We start from the raw sequence: 21577 nt of genomic DNA on the forward strand, positions 1-21577 counted from the left end.
TGAGGGAGTAAATCACTTTAAACTCTGAGGGACATACTTCTGAGGAAGCATGTATAGGATTATGCTGCCTGAGTATTTATACATTTATCTGGACTGATAAACATAGACAAAGACGGATTGACTTCATGTTCAATCTGGAGAAAGCTGGGCATATTGAACTCTCATATAAATCTTATCAATTTTAGCCTATAATTCTCAAATTCTTTAATACCACTGGGATTTAGGCGGACAGGAAGATAGACCTAACTTCCTCTGGATTGATTCTGTGCAATACATTAGTGGGAATTTTAAAAATGTTCTTCAATGGGATATATGTGGTTGGGTGTTTCTGTTGTGCACGCATATTGTAGGGCAGGTGTAGGCAACCTAAAGCCCATGAGCCGGATGCAGCCCAATCGCCTTCTCAATCCAGCCCATGGACAGTCTGGGAATCAGCGTGTTTTTACATGAGTAGAATGTGTCCTTTTATTTAAAATGCATCTCTGCATTATTTGTGGGGCCTGCCTGGTGTTTTTACATGAGTAGAATGTGTGCTTTTATTTAAAATGCATCTCTGGGTTATTTGTGGGGCGTAGGAATTTGTTCATTCCCCCCAAAAAATATAGTCCTGCCCACCACATGGTCTGAGGGATGGTGGACTGGCCCATGGTTGAAAAAGGTTGCTGACCCCTGTTGTAGGGCATCTTAACTTTTTTTAAAAAAGGAAAGTCTGATTTTAAAACTACATATTGTATTCTCTATCTCACAAACATGCTGTTCTATTTCTGTTGTTTTAGAGGTGGTCATAGCATGTCACTAGTCATGTTAATGATCTGTGCTGATTGTTAGGTGTACTCTGTTTCAGGGTGGGGTTTTTAGGTATTTTTTAAAAACCCACTTTTAAAAATCTAAATGAATATGTAATGCTTTCAGATGCAAATGCTTTTTCCTAAATACTCAAAGATAATTGGTTAGCTTACTTTTGGCAGGTTTCAGACTTTGAGGTTTACAGTACAGATAGCTGTGGAATTTTCCCTTCCAAATTTCAAGGGTTATTACCGATTTACACTTTAATGGACTTTGCAACTTCTCAGTAGTTTATTGGCCACCCTATACAATGCTTCAAATGTAAATTAATAAACCACTAATATATCTCACAAACATGTAGAAAACGTCTGCTCCTAACAAACCATTAAGTTGCCATATGTAAAATAGTAAAAGTGATTTTTAAGAAAGTTTACTGTTGGCAACTTAAGGATTTAATGCTTACGGCACCATCCAAAGTCCCCCATAGCACTTAGCAGCTGGTCCATAGCTGGGCTAATGGTTCTCATTGGGCCGTGACACTTGTGTCTGCGAAGGTCCTCTGTTACATTGGAGAACATAGAAGCAAGAAGGTGGAGCAGACAGAGAGGGAACTCAAGAGGTTGGAGGAATGAAGGGGAATTTTGTATTGGAAAGAAAATACCATCCATCGTACTGACTAGCCCTTGGCAAGTTTAGAATTAAATCAGTGTGTTGGCAGTGGATAATAGATGTGTGAGGATTGGAGATTCCTCTTAATATGAAAGGAATATTAACAAGATCACACCTGTCGAGTAGTGGCAGGTATGGAAGAGATGAGAACAAGCTGTCAGGTCAGAAAGACAATGTAACTAGGAACAGAATCATCATGAAGCTAGGTGAAGGTATCATCCTACAATTGCTTATGGGATATAGGTGTCCATGGAGGCAGCACTTCATTTATTAATATACACTGTATAAGAATGCTACCCAGGAGTTGGATTTAGCTTATGCCCTCTAGATAATCTCAAAGGATGATTAAACTTCTCCAAGAGGGATAAGTGAATTGGAGATTCTAAGGAGCAAAGCAGAGGTTTTGGTGTCACACAGTGAATTGGAGGGACATGAGGTCAAAGTGTAGAGATGATATCTGATTTACGCTGCAGTAAATTAGTGGTTCAAATGAGTTTACAATGTGAATCGCTAAAAGCTGTCTCTCTCTGCCCCCCCTCCATCCTTGAAAGAGTTGCCAGAAGCATACAGAAAAGTTAAACATACCTGTTTTGAAAAATATAAAATAGTTCCCTTAAGCCCTACAACTGACATTTCCTTCCTACCTTCAAGAACAGTTGAGAAAGTTATCCATAAAATAACGTTCACAAAGCGCTACTAGTGCATTGCTTCTTAATATAATTGTGTAACTTAAAATAGGCAGGTGGTTATAGAAAGTAAAAGGCATATCTAATAAAGGTTATTGGTAAATTAATAATAATAATTATTATATTTACATGCTGCCCATCTTGCTGGGTTACTAATTCAATATCTGTATACAGCTTCAATGAAATCTACCAAAAGTAACATTTACTTCAATACAATGATATGAGATGTGTGGCTTATTGCAAAAGTAGCTAATGGCAGAGGCAGTGTATCATCCACCAGTTTTTAAGAGGCACAACAGATGCATAGAAATATGCAATAAAGTACACTTTGATGTTTGCTTTCTGCATGCTAAGCCATGCTTAGCATTTGGTGTGAAGTCAAGAATCTGCAGTTGGGCAACACTTTTATTAGGGCCAATTGAAGCATCCTAAAATATTCTCAGACCAATATGGCTTCCTTTGCTTAGAATAAGACTAACTTGTGTGGTGCATCTGATCCATTGATCTAAGTACTTTGCAGACAGGATTTAAAAACTCACTTTCTGCCTGGGACAAATTTGTTAAGTCCTTGTAGAATGGTGTATCACAGTTCCGTCTTTCAACAAATTGAATGAAATTGTTTGGGATATAACCTGGTATCACTGGTCTTGGGCTTCACTCATATTTTGATATCTGAGCTGATGAAGTCATTGCATTGTTTTAACTTGTGTAATTTCCATATTGGAGTGTTTTCTTTAAAAATGGCTCCACGTTTGAGAAAATGGGTAGTAATGCTGCTGGGCAGATACCTCAGCCTTAAATGTGTGAGTTGGCCCTACATGACGTACAATGTTTCTGTAACTTAAATGAACTGGATGGTCAAATGCAGGCATAGGCAAACTCGGCCCTCCAGATGTTTTTGGGACTACAACTCCTATCATCCCAAGCTAACAGGACCAGTGGTCAGGGATGATGGGCATTGTATTCCCAAAACATCTAGAGGGCTGAGTTTGCCTATGCCTGGTCAAATGTAACAGTCAAATATGGTGGCATACTGGGATAGGGAGAGTTATATTTATTAGTACAGAGGGCACTCAAAGAAATCAGAAAATGATCAGATAAACAAGATAATAGCTGATGAAGTGGCACAGTCCCGTGTCATTTCAGTAAGTTCTAAAAGTGCCAAATCTACTTTTGGAAAAGAGGTTGTTGAGGCCAACTGCACAGCGGGAGTTAAAAAGCAGGAACAGTAAACGAGATCTAGAATCCATAATAGCAGGCGCAGTTCTAATGGAGTACTACGACGGCATACGTTTGCTTTAAAATTCAGTTGATTCTCATAAGCACATAAGACAAGCCTACTGGATCAGGCCAGTGGCCCATCTACTCCAGCATCCTGTTCTGACAGTGCCCAACCATATGTCTGGGAAGCCTTGAAAGCAGGACCTGAGTGCAACAGCAGTCTGCCCACCTGCAGATCCCAGCGGCTGGTATTCAGAGTCATATTACCTTTGACAGTGGAGGTAGAAAGGTAGGCATCATAACTAGTAACTGTTTCTAGTCTTGTCCTCCATGAATTTGTCTCATCTTTTAAAGCCTCACAGATATTCCATTGGATGTGCTCACAGTTGTTTGTTCATAATTCATTATTTCGTGCGTCAGATGAAGCACAGCCAGTATTGTTAGGTTCTATAAACACAAGCGGGTCTATTCTAAGCAAAAGCAGGAAATGTCTAAAATAAATACTGGGTTCTATTCCTGCTTTATTTGTTTCTTGTATGAGTGGCGTTTTAAAGTGCAAGTTAGCAAAATGTTTTGTTTCCCATGTGGAATGACTGTATATTTATATAATGCCATCCATCCTTGCACTGGGCGCAAGAGGATAGGTCCCTGCCCCAAGGAGCTTACAAACTAAAATCTTACATGGAAGAAACAACTGAGAAATGAAAGGGGGAGAGAAGGGGAGGCAGATAGGGAAGCAGTGTGCTTTGGTTTCAGCTTTGTGTACTTCGACTTGTTTAGAGGCTTAGTTGCAGTAGGGAATGGGAAAGTGGGATGTTGAGCAAGAGGCTTCACAGAAAACATAGGTTTTAAGGAGGCATTTGAATAGAATAAGAGGTGGCATCACTGCGGTCATCTTAGTGGTAATTTCAAGCAGAGGGGCAGAAAGAGCAGTCTTTTGAGGGGGCAACAGACCTGTGAAGGGTGCTAAAACTGGAGGAGCAAGGGATAGAGATAGAGCAGAGATAGAGCACACACATTCTTGTTGCTTTTCCTGGCATTTTCTCAATATTTGAGTCTGTTTTCCTGAGCAAACAAGAAGTTGTGTATTACTTGTCCCTGCTTTGTGCTGCACCGGTGCTTGTGGACTTATGGCATTGAACATGATATCTTGATTTTTTAGACAACTATGATCTTTGGAAGAACCGGGCTCAAAATGTCCTTCATGCTTTTGATTTGATTTTTACATTTATATCTGAAGGTGGCATATATGGCTCTGCGTCTCAGAGCAGAGCCTCCCTGAAGTTCAGCTTCTCCAACCTGCTGCAACCTGTTCTGGATGTGTTTTGGACTGGACCTCCCATCATCCCCAGCCTACACCAGCTGCTGTAGGGGCACTAAGTTGCCCTGCTTGGTTATTTTCCCTGTGGCATCTTGTTGTAGGGAAAAATATATAAAGCTGAGCTGCTGATTGGTCTTTCCCCATGCAACAGTTGCAACAAACTTTGGACACATCTGCTGACTAAAACCTTCCAGTGTCTCTCCTCTTTCAGCACTGCAATATCGCCAAACTTTTCCTATTAATGTTGCAGTCTTTCCAGATGCCATCATAAGAAGGAAGAAATAATCGATTTCATTTTTGGGTTTTTTTAAAACAAGCTTTTCTATATTTATTGATATTGTAATTGCCCTCTTCGCACACTTTTTTTTAAAAAAAATTCCTCCTTGAAACGAAAAATGACATTGGGTGTTTGGGATGCTGAACTGCAAAAATAGCTATGCAATTATTGTGAGGATAGGATTATCCAAATTATTGTTCTGCCTGGTAGATTTGATTCTAGCACTGCTGGACATTTGTTGCCCATTTAAACACAGAAATAGCAATGAGCTGGATACAAGCACAGACTGCCGTTTAAGGCTAGAAGAGGCAGGAAGAGCCCAAGCTGTGAGTAGAGGTGACCCAGTCCTACCTTACCAAGCAACAGTGTGCTCACATTTATTTTATGTATTTTTATACTTTTGTCCTACCTTTCCTCCAAGGAGCCTGAGGTGGCATGCACACTTTTAGTTTCACAACAACCCTGTGAGGTTAGGTTAGGCAAAGAGAGAGTGACTGGCCCAAGGTCACCCAGTGAGCTTCAGGACTCAATGGGGATTTGAACTCTGCTCTCCCAGGTTCTAGTCTGACACTCTAACCACTACACCACACTGGGGGAGGCATCTTGGAATAATCCTGTAATATTAAAGAACTGATAGACCTTTTTGTTAGGAAGCTGTGGGGGGAGGCAAGCTTTGCCTTCCTTCTCTTGGGCTATCAGCCACTCCTTCACTTCCATTTACCTGCCAGTCAGCTTGGTAAGCTATGTTTGCTTCCTTTTTTCCAGAGCAGTTTCCCTACTGACTCTCTCTGTTTTAGCACTTTGGCAAGCTTTTCAGAGCTCTCTTCCCCAAACACCTTACAGGTGTCTACTGTAGGTAGTATTAGCAGCTTTGTGGAACTATGTTCCCTCTGGTTCCTAGGGCTGGTGGTTCTGCTATGTGTGTTGCCACCGTAATGTGATACTGTACTGTGGAACCTGTATGTGTAGCCTTTTCTGGCAAGTGCCCCACATTGGGCAGGTGCAGTTTATTATTTGGTTATCTGCTCAGGGCAATGGCTACTTGTCACAGGCAAGTAGGCAAATTGCAAGTATAATTGACTGTGGTTGAGATTCCTGCATTACGGGGGTTGGACTAGATGACTCTCGGGGTCCCCTCCAACTCTACAGTTCTGTGATTCTGTATGCGGGAGAAGTGTGTAACCTCTGTTCAAACAACTATTTTCTCAACACTCCTTGCCCCTCCACCTGCCTCCTGCCCTTTTGGGCTATAACATTCTTATGTAAAAGGACCTGCTGTTAAAAGTTAACTAATTCTTGCCTTTGCCATGAAGGTGCCAGTTCTTGCAGCAGCTTGCTGCCTTGTTGAGGCGAATGGTGCTCTGACTCCTCGGTGTTGATTTTTGACAATGAAGAGCACTTTCCTTATTGCTTCTCTTTTTAAGCAACTTTGCATCCATAGTAGGTACATTAGCAGGTGCTCAAAACAGGCTGGGTCAGGGTAGAGGGCAGAGGCAGGTGCACCAGCAGTTCTTGCTGCCATGAGTCCTGTGGCATCAGCTGGGACAGGGTGGCGATGGCAGGATCTGTCAGAGGACGAGAACTCTGCGGTTGAGGAAGAGATGCTTTTGTAAGGGACAGGGGGGAGCTGGGGAGTTGCTAGCTGGACGAGTTCCTACTCCATCTCCTGGGTACAGAGTGCCCAAGATAGTGAAAGAGGCAGCTGGTAATTTGGCAGAGGCAGCTGAGTTGGAGACATAGGGAGAGTTTGAGGGTTGGGCTCAGGTCTTGTTGCCAAGGATGCACCAGTAGACCCAGCAGCTGCCGCCACCACCACCAGGAGCTGTCGCTTGTGACTGTGTGGTCCTTCTCTTTAAAAGCAGAGCAGGAGAGGTGAGTCAAGTGTTGGGACAACATCTTTGCTTATGCCTAGCCAGGTATCCCAGAACTCTGTTTATAAACTGTTAATAGCAGTGTTAGAAACTGAGATAGGAGCCAAATGGCTCCTAGGACCTGGGTTGTGGGCACCAAAACAGAATGTCTAGTCACCATTTGGGAGAGGTGGCAACACTTTTTATTTATTATTTTGATGAGCATGAACTAATACACAATTCACATAAATTACACATTGTTAACATCACATTTTAAACATAAATTGTTAATACATGTTTAATTTGGTGTTTACATTAAAATTTTTGATACCATACTTCAGTTTTCAAAACACACTACTCTTTATTGTTAAACTCCTTAACATATTGCCTATCCTTAACATATACTTTGAGGCTTCAAAGCCCATACATTTCCATAATCCTTGAGTGTCAGCCAGGTGCAAAAAATGGCACCCAGACTTTTTGAGGAGTTCGCAAATGGAGAATCTTTAGGTACAAAATGCGCCTGGTGCCCTGCTAATTTCAAAGTCTGGTTAGTAGATCTGATGATGAGGCCATGGTTTTATCAGTAAAGTTTTTGGGATTTCCCTATCTAAGAGTCTTTTATCCAAGGGTGGGAACCAGGACATCCACACTGCTCTAAACTCTCTGTGTTCCCTGTGTTAGGTGTTAAAACACCTGGGTGGTAGTTTTCGAGGTAGAGCTGGAGGAAGGAACGCCTTCATTTGACTTTGTTCTTTTAATAGCTCACCATAATAACATGCCATTTATAAACTTGAATTTCTGCACTAAAGATCCTATGTGGCTGCACAGTTTTGATAAGCTGCCACTGGATCTACAAAATACTTTGTGTATTTGTTTTTGTAGCAAGACCTGAATGATTAGCCCTAATTTAATTAAAAATTCTTTTGCAAAGGATCGTCATTCTGTTATTTTCTATTCTTAACATTTTGCTGATTACTGCGAAACAGCATCCTTTGTGGGTCTGAAGTTATCCTAGGCGTTGCTGATGTGGTACCCTCCAGATATTGCTGGATTACAACTCCCATCAGCTCCACCCAACATGGCCAGTAGTTGGAGATTATCTTCTCATGTATCTGTAAATGGCTAAGGAATAGGAAGCAGAGAGGGAAGGATGCAGTAGGTAGAAGGATCAATACTGTGACCCATGCTTTTTAAGTTGTTCGTAAATGTACTTGAGTTAGGGGGCAAGCAATGAGGTAGCCAAGTTTGCGTCTGATACCAAACTGGCAGAAGTTTTCATAATGCATTCCTGGTATAAGGCAAACTAAATATGCTTTGGTACATAAAGGGTATCTTTGGGTAAATGAACCCTTGCTGGAGATGTATGTGACCAGATCTACCACTAGTTTCCTCTACAAAGCTTCTAGTTCCCTCTGAGTAAAAGTTCTGACTACTATTATCGGTAATAGTTTTCTGATGTGCCTGAAGCTGCTGGGCAGCCCACTCAACAGCCTTTTTCCATAAAGGAAAAAGCTGGAAGCAGAGCAGTCAATGAGCGGCATTGTGTCTTCATGTTTGTTTAGCAGGGTACAAATAGGTATAGCTTTGAGACCATCTGGCATTCTGCTTTCCCTGAGCAGTGCATTGGTAATACCAGCTAATAAGGAACACAGCATTGCCCTGTTGGCTTTCATCTGTTAGGATGGGCATGGATCCAAATTGTGTTTTGTAGCTCATGGGCCCACTTCAATGTATGCCCTCTGCATCTGTAAATGAGACTAATTGAAACTGATCCAAATAAAACAAGCAAGACTGAGTTTGACATCTCAAATGCAGTTTAGAGTCCCAGGCTGAACCAAATGCAAGTGACTTGTTCTTGCCAGATAGATGGGGAAACCCATCCCAACTGTCATAGATGGCTTAATCTCTGTAAGGTGAAATCCTGGATTCACAGGCCCTCTCATAATTCTGAGGTGGTTAGCAGGATGGCATTGCACTGGTAAGAGGCAAGGAAGATTTCAGTATAGCCTTCAAAATGCCATTTTGCAAATAAAACCAAATAACAGATTTGGCTGAAATATCCCCTTTTGTTTTTGGGTTTCAAGGCAAGGAGATATGCAGTAATAAAAAAATGGAAAATGATTCCTGCATGCCACTGGCCACGTTTACACATAATGATAAGCCAAGGTTCTTGGTTTATCTTTAACAAACGATACTTTGCACAAGTAGAGTGCCTGTGCACTGTGTACAGAGTTGTGTACTTTTTGCTCCTTTCTTTGAATGAGCAGGTAAACAAACCAGGAAGGGCATAACATCACATTATATCTGAATCCGGAATTGTGGTTTTTCCCTAGCAATACAGTTTATAAACCAATGACAAACCTTGCTTTAAGGCTAGCTAGTGATTTTTGGCTTGTTAGAGAGAGATAAACAATTATCATAGGTTCAGATAATGGTATCCCTTTTGTGGTTTTTACCATCTCTTGTGAAGGGATCATCAAAGTGGGAGTTATCAGGTTGTGTGCACTGTGTGGTTTGTTAAGCCAAGGCTGTTGACTATTGGTACCCACAAACGTTGCCAATGTGTTGCAGTCCAATTTGTTGTCTGATAGCTTGGTCAGGCCATTGGAAACTTAACCATAAGGATCAATGTATTTATCCTCTTGAGAGTTCTAGAATCCAATTGGCTTCATACCTCTTGAGGGGCAGGTCAGCCTTGCCTACGACTCTGACCAAGATTTTTGGGAGAGGATCTCGGTTTTCAGCAGGTAATTAATTGTATGATAGCTCTAGAATTTACAGATCCCTCACTTTTCTTCCGTACCTGCAATTCTAGACAGACACTTTCTGAATATGCACCTTGCAGCATCTGGATAACTGTATGTCCTGATACCGAGACCTGGCTGTATGACTGGGAGGGTTTGGCCAGAATCCAATACAGTGGTACCTCGGGTTACATACACTTCAGGTTACAGACTCTGCTAACCCAGAAATATTACCTCGGGTTAAGAACTTTGCTTCAGGATGAGAACAGAAATCGTGCTCTGGCAGCGCGGCGGCAGCAGGAGGCCCCATTAGCTAAAGTGATGTTTCAGCTTAAGAACAGTTTCAGGTTAAGAACGGACCTCCGGAACAAATTAACTACTTAACCCGAGGTACCACTGTAATGGATAACTGACCATTCATTTGCTGATCCCCCTATGCATTAACAAAAGCTATAAATCGTTGGTATAATATTGCTTGGTAACTTTCATTTCATTAGTTTGTTTATTAAATTATATACCACCTTTCATCCGAGGATTGTGGGGCGGTTTACAATATAAATATACTTAACAATCCGCTGAAGCTCTCTCCCAGCAGGAGAATAGTTGCCTCTTTATCATTTGGACTCTTCAGTTTGATCAAGATTGTTTTAGTTGTTGTTTTTAGAAAAGTATTACTTTGTTGAGTTTTCATAATGGGTGGCACCAAGAACAGTAAGCAGACGTCCCCTCTCTCTATTTGCAGACAACAAAATAATTGCAATTACCCTCCCAGTCTCTGGTTGTTCACTTCTTGGGGTGGGAGGGGGTTCACCTAAAGTTTGTTTAGAGAGAAAGAGGGATCTGATAAAACAATACTGTTTTCTGTTTGAGCCTATCCCGTTTAAATAAGGTCTAGAGTAGCATAGAGCAACATGGTGCCCTCCAGATGTTGTTGAACTAACTCTCATCAGCCCCAGCTAGTGTTGCCAAGAGTCAGGAATGTTGAGAGTCCAACAACATCTGGAGAGAACACCATGTTGGATACCCCTGGTCTGCAGTGGGAAGAATGGAGGGACAAAGATTCAAATATGATAGTTTGAGGAAGCATAGAGTGAACAGTGTGTTTTGAGTTTAAGAAAAAGGACATTTTAGCTTTAATCTTGAAACAAATGTAATGTGTTAGCCAGAAGTCACAAGCACTCTCCTGCTCCCACCCTAACAGAGCCATAACTGGGACAGATAAGATAGGGCAGGAATAGCCCAGGAACACTCAGGACTGAGGTTGTTGCTGTTATTTATTAGACTTGCCAGTTGGTTGTTACCCAGACGTCTCCAAGTGACTTACAACACATTTAAAACATACAGTACACCATAAAAACAGAACAAAGCAACTCCCATGATAGCTGCAGGAGACTTTGGCATTCAAGTTGAACTTAAATGACTATTTCAAACAGTACCAATACCTTCCATGGTGTGTACCATGTGTGAGACAGGTAGTGGAAGCAATGCTTTGTGGATGGTTGAACTCAGTTGCCTGCTTTTCAATTAAGATTTGTGGGGTGGCACCCTTTGAGCTGTACCACGCTGGAGCTATTTCACATGTCATTCTTGTTTCCTATAGAGCAGAGAGGAGCAGTTGTTCCTCCATGGGACCCAGAGGAGCTTCACATATTACCTGAGTAGTATACATCACACTAAAGGGGGGCAGAGGCCAAGAGGGGTCTGCGCTTTCTGAGACAAGTAGCTTGCATTCCCCCTCTGTCAATTCATGGCACCTTGAGCATATTTGAAAGAAAGGCACTTTTTGCATGCAAAATGTAGCAGAGTCATAAACTACGCATTTTAAAAAGAAGGCTGCAAACCTTTTTCTTACGGCGCTGCCACTGCTGATTTGTGCAGAATGGAACTGTATTGCAGCGACTCGTAGCTATAGTGAGAATGTCGCTTCAGATGAAGTCTAGACTGCAGCATGAGCATGTGGCCAATTTGAATGAAGTTTGGGTCAAAGAGGATAACTTTCTTCGATCTACCCTTTTGTGCTTTGATACCCCTGGTTCAAATGCACTTGTAACCATTGCTTGAATAGCTTGCTTTGGACTTAATCCACCTCTTGTGAGCCAGCCCGCTCCATTTTTGGATGCAGAGAAGTAGGAGATAAGCTCAGCTTGTTGCAAAACAGAACATGTTTTTTTCTTGACTTGATTTCCCTTCCATCTTTTTTAGGGTACTCTGATGTGCTGGGACTTTCTGCATGTGAACCTGCAGATTAGCATCTGTTTCAGTTTGATATAGAAGTTGAGGTGCAGGGGAAGTGGGTGATTGACAAGGAGCAGACTTGAATGGTTTTATACGCAACACTGTTTTGCAAACTGGCTGCATTTGACTTTACAGCTGTTTTAATACATAGCAAGACTTTCCGCCTGCCTGCCTCTGTACTGGAGGCAGCTTTTCTTTGTTCATTCTGCCTCCCTGTACTTGTATCTGGCCTGCAAGGAGTTAACTCCAGCTCAGTGAGTGCTGGGCTCCCGGCTGCTGTTACGCTACAGTGGAGGACCAGCCCAGACACTGGCTGCTGGTGTTGCTGGGGGGAACGGAATCAGTGACGGCAGTAGTCGCAGCATCAGCCGGCTGTTTGTGCACATCATCAGCCAGCGGCTGAGGGGAAATAAAACTGAAAGCCCTTGGATGCAACAGTGTTGCTTGAAAGAAGCACCAGCACCCATGGACCAGGTTGGCATCCTGGCAGCAGGCAAGCTGAACTGGGTTGATACCCTTTTGACCTTCTCCCACTTTGAGTCGGATGGAGTGATGAAGTAGCAGGGAGCAATGCAGAGTTGGGCTTGGAGCCTAAAACAGTGAGTTGGGGTTGGGAAGAGGTTGGCTGTGGGGCAGGGGCATAAAGGGTATTCCTGGAGCTCGTTGCTTTTCAGGCACAGTCTTCAGGGAAGCTGATTCTTTGTTTCTACAGCAACAGCGCAGGCTGGAGCAAATGTTGAAACGGCTGCCTTACTTCGGCTTTTGGGCTCAGTTTCATCCTCTTCCTGGGTCAAAGCTAGAGATTATATACAAAAATGAATAAAAATTGGGGGTGGGGGATTTGTAGTACAGAGCTTCTGCCTTTTCAGGAAACACTTTTAAGGAATGCGAATCTTCGGGAATATCACCACTGAAAGCTTTACGGCACTTGGAAACATAGCGTTTTTGGTCCTAGACAACTGTCCCCAGCAGTAAGTCTGTCTTCTGTGTTCCTGCTGCATAAATATCCTTCAAGTGTTTATGTGTTGCAACTTAGGTAGCTGCCCTATACCTGATTGGACCATTGGTTCATCTAACTCAGCATTGTTCTGTACACTAACAGGCAGTGGCTTTCCAGGGTTTCAGGCAGGTATTTCTCCCAGCCTTATCTGGTGATGCTGGAGGTTTAATGTGGGATCTTATGCATGCACATCTCTGCCACTGAGCTTTGGCCTTTGCCCTTTGTGTGCCACATTTCCATACTATCATTCTTATCACCCTGATAATATCCCATTCATAGAAAGCACCCCCAGCTAAGCACTATGTCACCTGCACAGCAGCAAACCAGTGTCCCCCAAATTTTAACTACTTTACTTCTATTTTTCTTTCTGTACACTTAAAGAGCCTGGGACAAAAAGGAATTGATTGATTTTTGCCACTGGTGTGCTTATTTGTCCTAGCTAACGTTAACATATTGGGATAAAAGAACGTTCCGTGGGGTTTTTCAAACAAAAACTGATTTGGGGAAAACAGACCTACCCAGATATTTCACCCTTGGTTAGGGGCATTTTACTACTCCAAGATAAATTGGAATGTAGGCTGTGGTATGAAAACCATTTATGTTAATTTTTTTAATAGGTGAAGGTAAATCTCTGTGTGACTCAGTATACTGGTGTTTTACCTCTTCACGTTTTATATAGCAGAAGTCAACCCCCTTTCCTTCCATTTGCAAATAATGCAGTTCCATACCTGTGACAATATGCAGTGTGGTCCCAAAGTTGATTTTGTCTTTGTTGCAAGTCTGAAATCCAGACTTCTCTTTCCATCTCCAGAAAAAAAGCACCAAAGCTTCAGAATGTACAGTATTAGCTGACCTGTCCAATTAAAAGGACTCTGGTTGATGATCTTTGTTTCCAGTAAAATTTCTACCCCATTATATGTGGCCGATGAACAATTTACAATAGTGTAATAAAACTTTAAAATGGCAAAAGGCAGATTATTGTTCATTATAGAAAAATGTGGATGAGTTTGTACTCCAATATTCATAATAAGATGTTTGGTAAAGGCAATATTCTGATGTTTGAATAGCTCTCAAATGTAGAATTGATAAGGTGGAATATTCCTCAACATACCTTGTAGTCCACCTCTTCCCTTTTCCTGATAATATGTATACAGTGTTTCCTCAGTCACAGACCACTGAACCAACTCCAAGACACACATTCAGTTAGGCAAAAGTTAGGCTTCAGGGTGCAAGTGTTACCTACAGTTACTGTATACTCTCTCTATATTGGGAAAAACCAAAACTTTATATAACCTGCTCCTAAACTTTTTTTCTAAACATAATTTTTATTTCAGTGGAAATCACTGAATTGGTACCTCCACCCTTGAAAAATCTCCTTTATTTGGAAGCAAGCACCTTCCTTTGGGCTGCATTCTCACACTACCGCTGCTACAGTGTTGGACTGCTGATGCTTAAATACTTTTGCCCATAAAAAGGTTAATTAGGGTAGTTCCGATGCATCTGTATATTCAGGAATAACAGTATTGGCTAAAATTATTTTTGTGTTGTTTTTCAGGGAGACTTAGAAAACAAACCAGTCAATGGCTGCAGACCAGAGCTCATGGACTGTGTTGCCCACGGCCATGGCGAAAAACCCAAGGTGAAACCAAGCCATTTGCTGCCTTGGGAAAATGTACAGGCAGATGAAAAGGGAAGTATGACTGGCTTAGAAACGGAGAAGTGGGCACAGAATGAGAAGCCATCACTTAGCGTCCATGTGAACGGTGACCTCTGTAGAGCTAGAGCAAGGAATGAGAACTCGAAACATTTTGAAAAGGATCCAAAAGCTGTTCATTCTTCCAACGTGTTAGATGACCCCAAAAAGTTGCTTGCACAAACTGTTAGAAATGGCATTAAAAGCATTCCTTATTCACCAGCAGAATGTGACTTGTTGCTGAAAAAAACAGGTGCTGATCCGGCAAACAGCTGCCCAGAAAGCAACTTGGATGCATCTTTGGGTTGCGCTGCTCAACTGAACAATATCAGCACTTTGACAACTGGAACATGTGGTGCTCTTCCAGAAAAGAAGGATCGCGTTCTAGCGCAGCAGACAGAAAACTCTAATGCCATTCAGGAATCTGAGAACTCACTTTTACAAACTATTTCACTTTTAGATCTTCAGGACAAGCCATCTTGCACTCCCGTGCATGACAAAGATGGCTGCCTTGATGATGGTGCTTCAAATGGTGCTCCAAGCAAAGATTTGCAACCTGAAGATTTGTCACTTCAGTCAACTTTTTTATCTTTGATTAAAAACCGAAATTTAACTGTAGAACAGGTTGTAGCTATTGAGGCATTGACACGCTTGTCGGAAGTCCCTCCAGGAGCTCCCTTACCAGCTAAACCAGAAAGAGTTCAGTGCATAGAAGAGCAAAGTTCACATTCACTTAACAATTACAAAAAGGATAATTCATGTTTCTTGACATCATCTGCATTGAAAGTAATCAAAGGAAGTTGTCCACAGAAGGACCAGCAGCTCTTTCCTCATGCTCCTTTGCAGAGAAGAACCCTTCCTAAAAGTCCCTTGACGTCATCTGCATTGATAGCAATCAAAGGGGCTTGTCCACAGAAAGACCAGCAGCTCTTTTCTCATGGTGCTTCACAGAGAAGAATCTTTCCTAAGAGTTTGCTTTACAATGGTCAAGGTGCTATTTCTGAATTCCCCAGTAAAACCACTGGTCCATCTAGCTTATTGCGTAGGCTACATTTCTCCCCACGAGATACCAAGTCTTTATCTGCGTTAGTGTCTGGTGGAACTTCAGGTCATACTACCAAGAAACACCCTCTTTATCATAAAGCTGCCATTGGGCCATGCTCCAAAATCTCAAGTGTTGTCAAACAGCGGAGGAGCAGAGTAGACATGCTTGGAAAGTGGGAGGGGAAGGCTGTCCATGGCTCAAATTCAAAAAGTAATTCTGTATTTAGGGGAAATATTCATAGCCAGGATGAGGAAGAGGTAGCCACCCAATTAACTCAACTTGCAGCAATAATTGAATCAAGCAAAGCAAGCCCAGACCAGAAGACATCGCTTCTCAGTCGAATACCACCCGATATGCAACCAAAACATAAACAGGACCAGTGCCTATTGCAGAAGAAACAATCTGTATTTGTAAGGAACAATTATAGTCCATTGTTAGTCAAGCAAAGGCAACCAACACGGAAAAATGAAAAACCAGTACCGAGGGCAAAAAGATTAAAAAAGAAGCCTCAAGTAATGCCTGACCAACAAAATCAGCTACAACAAGATTGCCATCTTAGTGAATTACAGGACATACCGAAAAAGCCTTCTAAACTACGCAAGGTGGGTCGTAACGCGTCACAGGATTCGAAACTAACTGCTTTGGGGAAAAGATCTTCTAAAGCCAAAGTACAGAAGGCATGGAATCGGAATACTTTGTCATCACAACAAAAAGCAGCTGCATTATTTCTTCCGAAAACTCAAATAATATACCACAGGCCTTTGCCTGCTTCAACACAAGACAAAGTGAAAGACAAGTTGTTTGGCTTTGAAATGGTGCCTGAGCACATAAAAACTATGGGCTCCAATGAGGCACGGGGCACTAATCCTCCAGGTGCTGCCCCAGCTGCTCTGCACCATAGTGGCCTACTCTCCAATAGTCTTCTGACTATCCCTCACTTCGAAGCAAAATCCTGTTTGAACCAAGGAAGTGAAAATGTACAGTTGTTTACAGAAAAAGACAAGAATTCTCAGGTACAGCAAACAATGAACATGGCTCAGATGCATCCTTTGCCTCAGATCTTTGGTCAAGGAGCAGATGAAATGTGCAAGGAAAACCAAGCAAAACTTGAGTGCGGTGCTGTGGAACAACAAATGGGCCAGAAATTGCAAACCATGTCCATTAACTGTAGCTTAGCCTCCCCAGGGGAAACCTTGCAGGCTCTCAGGAAAGCAGAGTGTGCAAGTGAAGTTACAGTTCCAACATCAAGAAGCTTGGAGACTGAGAACACACAGAGAACAGGGATCTTAGGGTGTTCTCCAACAAAGAATACACTCAGTAGTTTTCTTGAATCGCCTATGAAGTTCTTGGACACCCCTACAAAGAACCTAATCGATACACCTACAAAGAAAGGACAGACTGATTTTCCAAGCTGTGATTGTGTTGGTAAGTGTAATTTGGTTCATTTTGCATGGAGTTCTGAAAGTTTTCTCACTGAGGATTCCTTTAGAATTTTTATCTTGCAAATGTTGCCTCTTGCCTGCTCTGATGAAGTGAGTCTCCAAGTCTCCACCACATAAGTGAAAAGATGACTCTATATCACTCCATATACTAATCAAGTAACTGCTTGATTACCTGAATTTACCATCTGGCTGTGACTTCCAACAGTAGTGGAAGAATTTCCAGTTACCTAAAGAGGTGATGTTATCAGTTGAAAATACTTATTCAGCCCTGCACTTCAGGGAATTGCTGACTTCCTGTTTCTCTGCAACAAACAGGGAGGAAAATTGTTTTGTTGGTTTGTTGAGAATTAGGGAATAACAACCTTTATAAATAATACAGGGGGGATATCTTTATCACTGCTCTCTTTGGTTGTCTCATTGAATTCCAATGTGTCCTTGGTAAAAGCAGTATGTTATTTACCGTATTTTTCCGTCTATAAGACGCCCTCATGTATAAGACACCCCCCCCCCGTATTTTTGGGGAGTCAATTTTAGGAAAATGAGGGGAGATGGCCCATAGTTGTTGAACCTCTCCTCCCACGCAGCTGCGGACAGGAAACACTCCCTAGATCATTTCCCGTGTGCAGCGGCATTGGGGGAAGTTGCACTCCCGCCAGCCATCCAGTTGGGAGCACAACCTCCCCTGATGCCGCCGTGCACAGGAAACGACCCAGGGACCACCCGCTGTGCACCGCGGCATTGGGGGAATTTGTGCTCCCGTGCAGGTGGCTGGTGGCGCACAGCTTCTCTCTCCCCCCCCCCCCCGCCCGTAGGCAGGAAACACCCTCCAGATTGATCCCCTCTCGCTGCAGCATCAGGGGAAGCTGCGCTCCCACCAACGAGCTGGCTGGCGGCGCAGCGCTCCCCCCCAATGCCACTATCCGTGTATTGGACACCCCCAGGTTTTTGATGTGTATATATGCATTTGGCTCCTGTTCTTCAGTATCTGAAAGGGAATGAAGTATTATATTAATGATAAGCCAGTTAACAATAATAAACCTGACTCTAGTTCAAAATGTGAACATTTTCAAAAGATTCCATAGCATTTCTGTTTTGATAAAGGCCCCACTGTTAATCCCTTCAATATTCCTCAGCCTTCTCAGACTTGGAGCTCCACCAAGTCTTTTAACTCCAGCCTGGAGTGTATGACATGCCTAATAAATATTTTACTGTATATGTTTATCTTTCTCCTCTTTTAAAAAAAACCCACAACTGTATGTGTGTACTCGGTACATGAAATAATTTTAACAGCTATTTTTAATTATTTCTGTAGAGCAAATTATAGAGAAGGATGAAGGGCCATATTATACACACCTTGGAACGGGACCAAGTGTTGCTGCAGTCAGGGAAATAATGGAAGACAGGTGAGAAAATACATATCAGTGAGTAAAAGTTGATTAAATATAGGCACAGCGCTATACACCCCCCCAAAAAAAATAAATCAAATATATATGATGATAGTATAAGTGGTTTATAACTTATTTTTTTTCTTGCGGTACTTACCTACGGTCTCCCTGCCTGATTATACTAGGTCGGAACTACACTATCTGTATTTGAGCTGCAGTAACTAGAATGCTGCTGCTTTTTGAGTGCTGACTCTGTCTTCAGGAAAGGGGTTGAGACTCTCATAAGACAGTTGGTGTTGGGAGTTGGACAGGAAGTGGGTATGTGACATGGTGTGCTGAGGTCTGGAAGAGTCATCTCTTCTGTGTTGGTTTCTTAGGACTGTATCCAAGGCAGATGGTCAGTCACAGGAGGTAAATAAAGGACAACGTGGCCAATTGTAGTACTGGGCTGGAAGCCAGCTAGAGCTTGAGGGAAGTTCAGATACCATCTTGACAGAGGAGAGAGGCCAAATGATTTCCTGAACAAGAGTTGCAAGGTGCATGCTTTCCTTTTCAGAGCCAAGTCACATTGGCAGTTGCTTATCATCAGCTACAATCCAGAGTTCTCTTAGGTGTGCCTAAGGAATTGTACGCGGGTGGCACTGTGGGTTAAACCACAGAGCCTAGGACTTGCTGATCAGAAGGTAGGCGGTTCGAATCCCCACGATGGGGTGAGCTCCTGTTGCTCGGTCCCAGCTCCTGCCAATCTAGCAGTTCGAAATCACGTCAAAGTGCTAGTAGATAAATAGGTACCGCTCCGGCGGGAAGGTAAACGGCGTTTCCGTGCACTGCTCTGGTTCGCCAGAAGTGGCTTAGTCATGCTGGCCACATGACCCAGAAGCTGTCTGCGAACAAACGCTGGCTCCCTCGGCCCATAGAGCGAGATGAGCGCCGCAACCCCAGAGTCGGTCACGACTGGACCTAATGGTCAGGCGCACCTTTACCTTTACCTAAGGAATTGTAGATGCCCGTCAGGACTTCTGATTGCTCTCTTTGAATGTTTCTTTGAAGTACAGCATCCCATGCTGCATCATGATATGCTTTCCACATACTCCAGATACTGAGGTCACCTTAACATGCTTACACATTTAGTACGGCCCAAGCTTTCATGGACACTTTGTCAGATGAATCTAGTACTATAGTCCTAGGGTGCATTGCATCATCATGCTATTCCAGACATTCTGAATGCTGCTTGCCAGATGGAATGACACCCCCCTTCCCCCCGGCATGCTGTTCTGTTTTCCTGAGCCCATTTCAGGGGGCATATGGGAAGAGGAGGGAAGCCCCATTGCACAAGCAGAAGTCATTGCACAGCACTTCTGGTGAGAGGGCACATGATGTAGGTTAATCCCATTCTTATTTTGTTGGAGTTCTCCGTGTGGTTACATTGAAGATCTGGTGTGTTTGTAAAGTGTAGATGTTTTACTTTGGGCTCCCACATTTAGTAAATTTATTGGTTGGATTAACAGAATGTATTAAATTGGCTGGAAAGGTGCCACAATTACATGGAAAGCAGATCTTAAATGTTTATAAGGGCATTTTTCATTCAGTTGCAAATGGGGAAGAAACATTCTCTTTCTCGGTCTCTCTCTCTGGAGGGAATGCCTCTTTTTAAAGGTTCCTGCTATAACATTTATTTGATAAAACCATTGTTATATTAATGTGCAAACATATGCAGATTTAATTGGTTGAATTACAGTTCATATGATCATCTAAGATAATTGATGACAGCCCTAGTTTTTAGTAGCAGTTATTGGGTGGGATAGAAAGAACTGGGAATAAGAGGACAAGATAGGAATGATTCTCTAAAGTACTATAGTCAGAGTAGTGTATGCTAGCAATGAAAATGGGATCTCTTGGACAACATGTGAAAAAGGAGCATGGGGAAAGTGGTTTTTTATTTCAGTGCCACAGAAGGGGTAGTAATAATAATAATTTTATTATTTATACCCTGCCCATCTGGCTGGGTTTTCCCCGCCACTCTGGGCGACACCAGCAGAATAGTAGCCTGTTGCTTCTCTACTTGTTAACGGAATTAATTACTAGGATATTTCATAATCCTTACTAGTTTTTCCTTTCTACAGATATGGAGCAAAAGGAAGTGCTGTAAGAATTGAGGTAGTTGTGTATACAGGCAGAGAAGGAAAAAGCTCCCAAGGGTGTCCAATTGCCAAGTGGGTAAGTTTTTGTTTTATAGTAATATATCTTTATTTGTATTCTTGAAATTCATTTTTTTATTGCAGCTATGGTGCTTAAGGCCCATGAAGTGTTTTTTTCTTAGTGATCAAAGCGCTATTTATTTATACTTTAAAATAATTTTGTTACCCCCTTTGAATCAAAAAGGTTGCACAATATGACCAATGATCAAATCTAAGCCAGTCAACCAAGAATGAATGAATGAATTGAATTAAAAATCAGCAACAGTAAACAAAACAAAAACCAGCAGGAAAAAGCTTACAAGCTGCTCAGTAGATCATCCAAAGACAGAAATTACTTCAGTGGTGGCTGGTACTATTGGGACTGAAGTTTTGCTTGGGTTTTTAGCCTTATCCCACACTGAGGACTTCTATTGTCTCCCTAGACAATGCAGGGTGGCATGGGTATTATCAGCATACTGGTGTCACTGCACACCGAACCTCTGGATTTAATCTTGGTAAGTTTTACAGCTGTTCTATGACAGGGCAGTATTACTGTCACAATACAAACAAGAGGCCTGAGGCTGAATGGGTAAGTTCATGACTGAGCTGGGATATGAGCTGTAGACTTCTCAGATCACAGCTTATGTTACTAACCATTATGTTACACCAGCCACCTGTAAGCCACACCTTGTTCAGAGGCATATTGGGTTTATTTTAATAGTTAGTCCAGTTTTTATTAAATGGCTTTGTTCTGAAGATTATGGATATCAGCAAATTAATCCCTAGGATGGGTTGTAGCATCTACTATACCAGCTTGGGGTCCTAAACTATGATACTATGCTTCCTTCCTCACAAGTGTATGTGTGGGTGTTAGGTACTGTCTTTGTATGTGAACTCTGCATTTTAAAACAATGCAAGAACCAGGTGTTCCCGTTTGCTATGTGCCTTAAATCTGGTGTCTGATTTTGAACATGGAATATCAATTTGTTATTCCTTACCAATAAACCATTTAATGTGACAGCTGTTGGAATGAGTCATTCTGC

General features: G+C 42.3%; 1 protein-coding gene across 1 annotated transcript in view; it reads left to right on the plus strand.

Moving 5' to 3' along the window:
- The window catches only part of TET1 (tet methylcytosine dioxygenase 1), a 76251-nt gene that overhangs the window by 24745 nt on the left and 29929 nt on the right, over nt 1-21577 (plus strand). The window contains exons 4-6 of the mRNA XM_079976205.1: nt 14348-16955; nt 18285-18375; nt 20481-20574. Of these exons, the coding sequence (XP_079832331.1) occupies nt 14348-16955; nt 18285-18375; nt 20481-20574 (2793 nt within the window). The remainder of the gene's footprint in view (nt 1-14347; nt 16956-18284; nt 18376-20480; nt 20575-21577) is intronic.

Source organism: Podarcis cretensis, assembly GCF_951804945.1.
Source record: "Podarcis cretensis genome assembly, chromosome: 5".
NCBI lineage: Eukaryota > Metazoa > Chordata > Lepidosauria > Squamata > Lacertidae > Podarcis > Podarcis cretensis.